The sequence below is a fragment of the Panicum virgatum genome, chromosome 9N, assembly GCF_016808335.1.
Source record: "Panicum virgatum strain AP13 chromosome 9N, P.virgatum_v5, whole genome shotgun sequence".
NCBI classification, from domain to species: domain Eukaryota; kingdom Viridiplantae; phylum Streptophyta; class Magnoliopsida; order Poales; family Poaceae; genus Panicum; species Panicum virgatum.
Window position 1 is genome coordinate 24666455 of NC_053153.1, and position 10455 is coordinate 24676909.

Below are 10455 nucleotides of genomic sequence, written 5' to 3' on the forward strand. Positions count from 1 at the left end.
AACAATAAGAACAAATAACCATGGACGACAATAGGCAGGATTGACCATGAGTATAGTAAACATCAACAAAAAGTACAGAGATCCGAGGCAAACATTAAAAGTAGACCGAGAAGGTTGGGGGGGAAAAACCGATTTCACCTCAGGTGAGTCGGAGGGGTGCAGATGCTGCTCAAATCGGAAGGTGGTGGGGAGGAAGGAGCAGATCTGGACGACGAAGCACAAGAGACGCAAGATCCACGAACAGAAACACCGCCTCGCCGGAGAAGAAGAAGACCGCCTCGCCGGAGCCCGCCAACAGAGGGAGACGCGCCGCCTGGACGCAGATCCACACCGGGAGAACGGAGATGAAGCCCGCAGAACGCAACCGACGCGCCGGCAACGGAGCTCACCTCGACGACAGTACCTCAACGGGAGTGGAGTGTGGAGAGGAGGAGAAGAGCAGAGAGAGGGAGAAAGGGGGTTAATATAGGCCATGGATTTCAGCGGGGAAGGGAGCGCGCGGAAGTTTCCCTCTTCCCGCGCGAGCCCGCCAGAGCCGCGCGCAGCCGCCAGAATCGCCAGCGCGAGCGCCGCAAGAGCATGGCCGAGGAGAAACGAAAACCTAGAGCGTATGGCCAGAGCCAGGAGAGAGAAGGGATTTTGCACGCCGCTGGCTAGGCTCCGAATCTGGGCCAAGTAAATCAAACACCCACTCTGCACGCCACGGGCTCGGCCTCCCCCTTTTGGCCCATATCAAACACGCCCATAAGCTCGTGTCAGGAGCGGCAGGGCACGTTCCATGATGTCCATCTCATCGGCTGGGCGGGTGGGCCCGCACCTGCAGTAATAAATAGGCAACTGTCACAAACCAGATAGGACCCTATTTATTTCCACCAGCTTTTTTAGTCCCTGTGACATCAAAAGAATCTTATTATTTATAAGTATTAAATAAAATCTGTTTATAATTTTTTTTTGACACATGGGTGCTAATTTACGAGATGAATCTAATGAGCATAATTAATTCATGATTTGCTGTAGTGATGCTACAGTAACCATCCTCTAATTATGGATTAACATACCTGATTAGATTTGTCTCGCAGTTTAGCCTTAAGATTCTGCAATTAGTTTTATAATTAGACTTCATTTAATACTACTAAATACTAAGATTTTTTTGATAGGACATGGCCTAAAGTTTAGCCATTGAAATCAAACAACCTCTAAGTACAAGTGGAGGTGGCTAATAATCTGGCAACGGCGATGGCGTCTCGACACATGCCATCACCGAACTGGTGACCGCCAGTGGGCTTTAGTTTTGTTAAGGTTTCCGACGGTAGGTTCGGCAAGCTGATCGATCGAGTGTGTTATCGATAAACCCTGTCTTCTCGGGGAAGACTGTCTTTCTCTGGTGAAAGCCTTGTGACTGTGTATGGGGAGATGACCATGGCCGCACGAATTGTCACATGCACAATGCGTTCCCGCACCGCCGCCGCCGCCGCCGCATCGCGCACGCTGCACGTAGTGACGTAGATCATCGATCTACGGTTGGGTTGGCGACCGGCGAGAGCCAGATCGAACCGAACCGCCACGAACGCCGGATCAGGCTGCGCGAAGAGGGCGATAGGCACGAGCACGCACCTATACGGCTATACTCTTGCCGCGACCTTAGCTTCTCGTGTCGATCGGCCTGCCGCGCCGCGGCTCAGCGGCTGCCGCTTTCCGGTCGGATGCCAACGCTAAAGCAACCCTGAACTTGGATCAGAGCTGAGGAACGAAGCTCGTGCGTGCGGTACGAGTCATCAGCGTGGTCGGGGGATCGACAGATCTCACCCGAAAAGGACACGGCCGGTGGTGGCAGTTTGGATTTTGGAAAGGGCCGGCGCGTAGCCATGATCGGCCGGCCGTTTGTGCCTTTTTCGTGTCGAGCCATGATCGACGGCCACATCACATTGCCATGCTTGCAATCGTTTCGTCGGTGTTTTAGAGGGCGAAGGGATTGGATACCTGACTGCGTGATTAATTTGAGAAGACGCTTATTTACACGGGTGAAAAAACATGAAAAGATAAAACTCGTAGATTGATCAGGATGCCCATGGCAGACTGCGACTGCATCGAGCAGCTAGCATTTTTAGTTCAAAAGCATGGACTGGGTAACATTTTGCTTCCTCTTATTAAGCACGCAGTTGGCCAGGAATTTGACTTGTGCAGCTGTGCCGTCTGTTGGCCAAATCAATGGTCGCTCAAATCGGCCTCAGAGCCCAAAAGGTTGAGAAGCCTGAATTCACATAATAGGCCGTCTCGTGCGGCCCGCTTACCGAGCCCAGGCCCAACTACCACCTCGCTTCGCTCCCCCCCCCCACTATAAGGCATGAGCCAGCGCAAACCCTAGCCGACCCCCTCGACTCGCGCCGCCGCCGCCGCCGCCATGTCGAAGCGCGGTACGTAGCTCCCCCAGCTCCATCCGCCCTCCCGCCGATCCGGTTCCTTCCTCCGTCGCTCCTCTCTCGTCTTTGCTAACTCAGCTGCCTTCTGTGTCGGAATGGAACGCGGGCAGGGAGGGGAGGGTCGGCGGGGAACAAGTTCCGCATGTCGCTGGGTCTGCCCGTGGCGGCGACGGTGAACTGCGCCGACAACACGGGCGCCAAGAACCTCTACATCATCTCCGTCAAGGGCATCAAGGGCAGGCTCAACCGCCTGCCGTCCGCCTGCGTCGGCGACATGGTCATGGCCACCGTCAAGAAGGGGAAGCCCGACCTCAGGAAGAAGGTCATGCCCGCCGTCATCGTCCGCCAGCGCAAGCCGTGGCGCCGCAAGGACGGAGTCTACATGTACTTCGAAGGTAACCAATGACGCCTCCTGGTCCTACTATACCGCTCGATCTCGATGTGCCCAACCGGACCGTAGCAGGGTCTGTTTTGATGCTTTGACGCTTTGTTTCTAATCTGTAGTGTGCGTCTCAGGCGTTCTGTTGCTTGTAGTGTATTTCGCTGACCGACTTTTCTGTAGTAGGAACCTCATCGATTTATCTGCCCTCTGTATGGAACAAGCACCTCATTGCTTGTTCTATTCTTTTCTCTGAATCTCTGTGGGCTTTTAGTAGTATGTAATGACATTTAATGACGGAAGGACTGCGAGGTTCTTCAGCTTTACATGGAGCAAATTTGCCGTGTTTGCATATTCCTAAGCAAACGTCATAAAAGAAGCTTCTTGGCGTTGAGGCTTTCTTCTTTGTAAGAATTTCTCCACCTGGAAGTGGTCTCATATTCCATCGCCCTAGGTAGTGGCGTAGCTGCCTTGAAACTTTGGGACTGGCCATGAGACATATACGTCTTATATACCACTATATCGTGTCTCTTTCAGTAGGTATCTGCATTGTTAATTTGTTACAGAATGTGGTTCCTAAGATACCGCTGTTCTTTGTGCATTTAGGCGGTTTTGATTACCTTGGTAATCCACTCCCTGTCTGATTCTGTATGTTTGAACATTTTTCTTTGTGAATGTGGTTTGCTTGCTCTAATCTTGGTTTGTATCAACCACTTCGTTGCTTCTTTTGTTCCCTTTTCCTGTTGGCTTTTTAGTAGTAAGGATTGAACAGCACTTGATGACGGAAGGACTGTTAGGTTCTTCAGCTTTTTATGGAGCAAACTTTCCATGTTTGTATATTCCTAAGCAAACGTTCTTGGTGTTGAGGCTTTCTTCTTTGTAAGAATTTCTCCACCTGGAAGTGGTCTCATATTCCATCGCCTTGGGTAGCGGCATTGCTGCCATGAAACTTTGGGACTGGCCATGAGACATATATTCCTTATATTTCATTGTATGATGTCTCTTCCAATGGGTATCTACATTATTACTTGGTTGCAAAATGTCATTCCTGTGCGTTTAGGACATTATGATTAGTTTATTGCTCATCTGCTGTTTCCTTAACTGTGTATGATTGAATGTTTTTTCCTTTGTGAATGGGATTTCCTTGATCTACAGATTAGAATCAAGCATTTCATAGCTTGTTTTGTTCCTTTTTCCTGTTGGCTTTTAGTTGTATGGACTGAACACTCAATGACGGAAGAACCATGAGGTTCTTCAGCTTTATGTGGAGCAAACTTTCCATGTTTGCATATTCCTAAGCAAACGTCATAAATGAAGCTTATTGGTGTTGAGGCTTTCTTCTTCGTAAGAATTTCTCCACCTGGAAGTGGTCTCATATTCCATTGCCTTGGGTAGCGGCGTTGCTGCAATGAAACTTTGGGACTGGCCATGAGACATATATTTCTTATGTACCACTATATGATTTCTCTTTCAGTGGGTATCTGCATTATTAGTTTGTTGCAAAATGTCATTCCTGAGATATCATTGTTATTTGTGCATTTAGGACATTTTGATTAGTTTATTGCTCATCTGCTGTTTTCTTAATTGTGTATGATTGAATGTTTTCCTCTGTGTGTGTGATTTGCTTGATCAGGTTAGAACCTATCATTCCGTAGTTTGTTTTGTTCTGTTTTCCTGTTGGCTTTTGGTTGTATGGATTGAACACTCAATGACGGAAGGACTGTGAGGTTCTTCATCTTTTTATGGAGCAAACTTTCCACGTTTGTATATTCCTAAGCAAACGTCATAAATGAAGCTTCTTGGTGTTGAGGCTTTCTTCTTTGTAAGAATTTCTCCACCTGGGAGTGGTCTCATATTCCATCGCCTTGGATAGCAGCGTTGCCGCCATGAAACTTTGGGACTGGCCATGAGACATATATTTCTTATATACCACTATATGAAGTCTCTTTCAGGGGGTATCTACATTATTACTTTGCAAAATGTCATTCCTGAGATATTGCTGTTATTTGTGCACTTTGAGCATTTTTATGAGTTTACTGTTGATCCGCAGTTTGTTTCATTGTGTATGTTACAATGTTTTTCTTTGTGAATGGGATTCTCTTGATCTACACTTGGTTATTAGCATTTCGAAGCTTGGTTTTTTATTTACCCTGTAGGCTTTTACTAGTATGGATTGAATGACACTAAATGATGGAAGGTCTGTCAGGTTCTTCTGCTATATATGGAGCAAACCTTCCATGTTCACATATTCCTAAGCAAATGTCGTAAAAGAAGCCTCTTCTTGTTGAGGCTTTCTTCTTTGTATGAATTTCCCCATATGGAAGTGGTGTATTCCCCATCGCCTTGGGTGGTGGCGTTGCTGCCATGAAACTCTAGGACTCTCCATGAGACATATTCCTTATATTTCATTGTATGATGACTCCTTCAGTGTAGGACCAGATTATTTGTTTGATACAAAATGTCAAATATCACTATTATGTAGGACATTTTGAATAGCTTCTTGTTTGATCTTTACTGATTCATTCATGTTGTGTTAATTAGATTCCTGCAATATCTCCCAGAAGTTTCTGGTTATTATGTACAAATCATGTGCTGTTTATTTTAGCTGTTAATTCCATATTGTGGTATTTGACTCCAGAACTGAACACATGTTGTAAATTACTTTTGCAGATAATGCTGGGGTTATTGTGAACCCAAAAGGCGAGATGAAAGGTAGTGAGGCATTGTACTCGATGCAATCTCTTAATCCTGGGTCTCGGTCCACAAATTCTCATCACATGGTTTTTCCTTTTGCAGGATCTGCTATCACTGGACCCATTGGCAAGGAGTGTGCTGATCTTTGGCCTAGGATTGCTAGCGCAGCAAACGCCATTGTCTAAAATCAGGATTTGGAGAAATTTACAATTTTGTGTGCTCCTTATTTAGATCTATCTGATGTAATTTTGTACCAAAACATCTATGGTAATGTACTTGCGAGTTGTCTGTTCCTGGAAATGTTTTATGATAATTGAACTCAAAGTGGAAAGCATTGCCTAGTCATTTTGCATTGGGCTTGCTGGTGCTGACTGATCTTGTTTTCCTGTCTTTCTGGCTTGGGTTCGGACTCCACCATTTGTCATTTCATGACTCGAGCATTATGCACGAGCTTTCTCCGTTTGTTCAGTAATGTTTCTTGTGATCATTCCTTACAATGGAAACATACAGATTGATGGATCTGGATATGCAAACCATTTGTGATCCCAGAAACTGTGTATTATGAAGGTATATAATTTTGATACATGCATTATTTTTCTTCAAAACTTCGAATTGCCCTGGTTCTTCTGCATGATGCAACTATGGGCTATTCGCAATAGGGTGAAATAAGATTGGCATACAGAAACAAGACTACATAGTAGATCTATAGCAACTCAAGCTTCGCCCTGCACTTTATAAACCTATAAAGTATAAATTATTCCATGGGACCAAATAACAAAAATACTGTTGAATTCTGCACAAAATTTGGAAACAGAAACGGGAAACGTTAGCCATGTCTCGCTTGCACTACATCCAGGACTCGACCGTGTGGTTGTACATGTAGGAATTCATCCCGCTGAGGTGCGCCTGCAGGGCGTCGGTGTCGAGCATGTCTTCCTCCTTCATGCCCGCCTGAAACCAAGCAGTCCGATCGTGTTCAATGCCGTCCAGAATTTCATCGCGTTCGTGTGGTTTCGTGAGATTTACTCGGATCACTTACAATCTGGTCATACTCGTCGTGGTTCTGAAGCGCCCTCGACGGCTCGCCGTAGTCGTCGTTCTTGGCGAATCTGCCGCGCACGCGAGGCCTGCTGTCCGCCAGGGTCTTCCTGCAGGCGTACTGCCATTGTTGAGGCGCAAGCAAGAACAGAATGCCGTCAGTAACATGCAGGGTCCGAAGGTTAATTTGAATCCATGGCATGGCGCTCTCGTTCTCGGCGTCACCTTGATCTTCTTGCTGAAGTTGCGCTCGTTCCGCTTCTTGATGTACCTGTGGATCTTCTCCCGTCTCTCCTCCACGCTGATTTTTGCGGTCTTGAAGCTCGCGTCCTCCAGGCTCGACGCCTCCGTCGCCGCCGCGGCTGCCGGCAGCCGCCCCGGGCTCATGCCGCCGCCCATCTGCCGCGCAACCACCAAGAAACGTGTCATGCCTCGTGCGCGCGTTCAGTTCATGCCGCGTGTTCCGGCGCTGAGCTGTACCTGCATTTCCCCGGCGTTGCCAGCGAACGCCATCTGCGCCGCGGCGGCGGAGTCCGCGTCGGGGCTGCGCGTGGCGGCCAGCGCGGCGCTCGCGGTCTCCATCATCCGCTGGTACTCGCCGATCTCCTCCATCCCCATCATGGACGTCCCCATGCCGGTGCAGCCAGTCCCGAAGAAGCCACCTTGCGCCGCCGCGTCCTTGCCGAAGAAGCACCCCTGCGCGGCGGTTTCCATGACGCCGGCGGGGAGCAACGCGCCGGGCTGCGGCGGCGGCTGCTGCTGCTGGCACAAAGCCTCTTCCAGGCCCACGTACCCTCCGCCGGCCATCGCCGCCGCGAAGCACTCGTCGCTGTACCCGGAGGAGGTGAGGTGCATGAGCTCCGACGCCGTGCTGCTCATCTGCGTCTGCAGAGCCGCCGGTTGCTCCGCCGCGGAGGCCATTGGGAGCGCCACCGGAACCTGGCCAAACTGCTGCTCCGGCTGGGGTGGCTCATCCCCGGCCACCGCTGCCGCGAACTGATAATCGATGGGGAGGAGTTCGGTGTCGGGAACTGGTGGATCGTCTTCCTCGAGGAGCGCCGACAGGGTGGAGTCCAGGGACGGCATGGGGGAGAAGGCCGCCGTGGCGCCCGACGACACGTTGTCGCCGTGGCTGCAGGGCGCGGGAGGCGTCGTCACGGACGACGACGAGGCGTCCTCGGAGGACGCCGTGAACATGTCCGACGCCGCGTTCACGGCCGCGAAGAGGTCCCCGCCGCTGCCATCGTCGCAGAAGTCCAGGATGTGCGCCGCAATGGGGCTCGAGATGTCATCCTGCGAGAATTCAGAGGTCAACCAAGAACTTGCAGCAACATCCATTTCAGACCAAGCTTCATTTTTTATCATCAATAGAACAACTGTGTATTGCAAACCTGTTGTGTACAAATACTAATCGTCATGCAAATGCTAAACTGAGATTTTTTTTCAAGAACACAAAAGATTTGAACGATTAGAGATTGAAATTGCAAACTGCTAAGTACTAACGACTCCGTGTTGTGAAAATATTACTGTGATTCTTTTATAGTCTTTTCTTTCCAGGGAATCAAATGCCGCACAGTTGTATGTGCAACAGTAATGTTCTATTTGCCATCTCTCTGGGGATGGCAAACAGTATAAGGGTACTATTAGGATTAGGGAATTTAAGCAAAAGAAATGTCCCAATAATCAAAATTCCCGGCGAAATGGATATAAAGTTCATCCATACCAACAAGCTAAAACAATCAAGTCGGGGTATATATTCTCTTGGTACCGCAGGGGGGGTCCAAAAGCTCAAAAGATTTCTTCCTGATCTTGCGTCTTTCTTGCTTTTCTTGGATAGGCACCAAACAATTATTGCACCCCATGCCCATTGGTCTTGCAAGATCAAAGCATGCATGGCCACTGCCGATCCAATGGATTCCTGATCAAGAACAAGCATGGGCGACAAGGGGAGTGGAGGGTCATGCATGCATCAAGCCATGCACTGACCGAAAAACCGTTGAAGAAAGGCCTGAAAACACCTTTCCCAGAGGCTCTGAAACTCTCAAACAATGCCAGGGAACACATTGAATTGAGCCTAATGTTAGTCCAAGAGATTTACGGCGAAGGGATGGTCATCGTCAAGCATGGTGGATCTCCGACTCCAGAACCGCTAGGGCGAATAATTTCTCTTCTCCCTTTTGCTGTTGTTGACGGAGGGTGATCAGATTGGAGAGGATGGAAGACAATAAAGGATATGAAAACTCATAGATCATGCAAATGGCAACAACTTCTATTTATAATGCAGAGAATACGAACAACAGAAAGTTTACAGGCTATTTATAGCCCATAAGAGACGGCAAGAACTTTGGATTCAACAAGCAAACAGTACTACTTGCTTATTTAGGAGAAGGGTTTACAGATATGTCATTATTGTCAAAATCTTAATTTACGTGATCTTTCAGCAAAAACATCGATGGGAAATTAACTATTTTTGTGCATGCTATGTGTTGTAATATAGCTCATGAGCAACTACTTAACCATCTCTTTGCCTATCCAAGATTAGTTTCCCTTACTCCTAGCTCGGTTTTGACCGAGACATTGTTTTATTTTCTTTTACCCTTTGTAGGTAGAAAGTGGATTTTTTTTTTATTACTCATGTTCATTGACAATGGAATATGATGCTTAATTAAGCTGTGCATCACCATGGCTCAGGGCAATGATTAGCACCAAAGTGAAAGTTCTCATGGGCAGTGATATTTAGAGAGGCTACCAACCAATGATAACTTTCAAATGTATATATAACTTTCTACAAAATAACATAAAACTCTTTATATTAATGTATAATTTTGTAAAGTATATTTTTCCATATTTTTAGATACATTCCTTGTTATGTATTGTATAGTAAGCCAGAAAATATCAGTGGAAATGTTGTGTACAAAGACCTAACTAGAGAAGAAAAGTGGGAAGACATTCTCGCTTTAGCGTGAGCATCGGTAACCCTTCGGTTGGTGACATATCAGCCAAGCCATCAATTTTGGCAGATGCTTCTAAAGAACTAGATGCCAGACGTCACAAAAAGTAGTAAAGCGTATACACGATGAGTACATGATTATTCAACAAACCATAAGTAACTCTATCTCATGATTTCTTCATGTAATAGTGTAACATGATTTTGTAATACTAATAGGCCTCAAGGTTTTGACGAATAACCTAATCCTTCAATGAAAAATAGTATGCACATGACATCAATGTTGATGGTTGCAAAGATAGTATAGAACTACAAAGAAGGTGCACACATACAATTGCAAAAAAATGCATACGATCTTCTAGAGCAAGGCACACCATCGATAAGATCGCATATAATAGATGCTTAAAGAAAGAACTCCTAAAGCAAGACCATTTTCTTGATCGTGAACTAAGTGAGACGAGAACTTCATAGCACTTGTTAATTAGTTTAAACAAAAGCATTAAAACATGTGGATATGAACATGATATCCACCTTAATAAGTTACAACAGATGCACTAATTTATGAGTGAAAATGCATCAAAATTTCAATAAAATAAAAATCAATTGATAACATCATGGTGGCATTAAAACTAGATGGACAAATCTTAAGAAGATGTTGTACCAAATTACACTGCATATCTCATTTGATGATGTCTTGATTCAATTCATCGCAAACATCATATTCACCTATCAGGAGTGTCCACTAAATCTTCCAAACAATGATGTAAATAAGATAGAGAAAAGGTAGCTAGAAGGTTTAGGAATTGAGAAAAACAAGGTCATCTCTGAGACATGTGTCTGCTATATGAGAACACAACCGACTATATATAGAGTTTAGGTAGATGCCTTATGTGGACGTACCATTTGATACCATTGCTCCTAGGTTGCATCTCCAACATGGACATGTGCATGATTAAATTTACGTCGGCTAGATACTA

At 46.5% G+C, this 10455-nt stretch overlaps 2 protein-coding genes across 5 annotated transcripts; one reads left to right on the forward strand and one right to left on the reverse strand.

Annotated features, from left to right (window-relative positions):
* Window positions 1–2332: 2332 nt before the first annotated feature.
* Window positions 2333–5864, forward strand: LOC120689536 (60S ribosomal protein L23). The gene is made up of 4 exons (XM_039971829.1): window positions 2333–2414; window positions 2531–2815; window positions 5470–5511; window positions 5596–5864. The coding sequence occupies exons 1-4, from the start codon at window positions 2402–2404 to the stop codon at window positions 5676–5678; spliced, it is 423 nt and encodes a 140-aa protein (XP_039827763.1). The 5' UTR covers window positions 2333–2401; the 3' UTR covers window positions 5679–5864.
* A 333-nt stretch (window positions 5865–6197) lies between these two features.
* LOC120689535 lies at window positions 6198–9160 on the reverse strand. 4 transcript variants are annotated; one of them, XM_039971825.1, is made up of 5 exons: window positions 8255–9160; window positions 7012–7824; window positions 6757–6930; window positions 6533–6652; window positions 6198–6444 (listed from the first exon to the last, which is right to left on the reverse strand). In XM_039971825.1, the coding sequence occupies exons 1-5, from the start codon at window positions 8495–8497 to the stop codon at window positions 6340–6342; spliced, it is 1455 nt and encodes a 484-aa protein (XP_039827759.1). In that variant the 5' UTR covers window positions 8498–9160; the 3' UTR covers window positions 6198–6339. The 4 variants fall into 4 exon arrangements, with proteins under 4 accessions (XP_039827759.1, XP_039827762.1, XP_039827761.1 ...); XM_039971828.1 differs by having other exon boundaries at window positions 8630–9157; XM_039971827.1 differs by lacking the exon at window positions 8255–9160 and adding an exon at window positions 7923–8222.
* Window positions 9161–10455: the final 1295 nt, after the last annotated feature.

What these genes read in the sequence shown, in the direction of transcription:
- LOC120689536 (XM_039971829.1), top strand. An exon ending in AGTCTACATGTACTTCGAAG is followed by an intron (nt 2,816 to 5,469) that starts GTAACCAATGAC and finishes TTACTTTTGCAG; the next exon opens with ATAATGCTGGGGTTATTGTG. An exon ending in CCCAAAAGGCGAGATGAAAG is followed by an intron (nt 5,512 to 5,595) that starts GTAGTGAGGCAT and finishes TTCCTTTTGCAG; the next exon opens with GATCTGCTATCACTGGACCC.
- LOC120689535 (XM_039971825.1), bottom strand. Translation starts at nt 8,497, where the DNA reads ATGCATGACCCTCCACTCCCCTTGTCGCCCATGCTTGTTCTTGATCAG. An exon ending in ACTTCAGCAAGAAGATCAAG is followed by an intron (nt 6,653 to 6,756) that starts GTGACGCCGAGA and finishes CAACAATGGCAG; the next exon opens with TACGCCTGCAGGAAGACCCT. An exon ending in ACGACGAGTATGACCAGATT is followed by an intron (nt 6,445 to 6,532) that starts GTAAGTGATCCG and finishes GCTTGGTTTCAG; the next exon opens with GCGGGCATGAAGGAGGAAGA.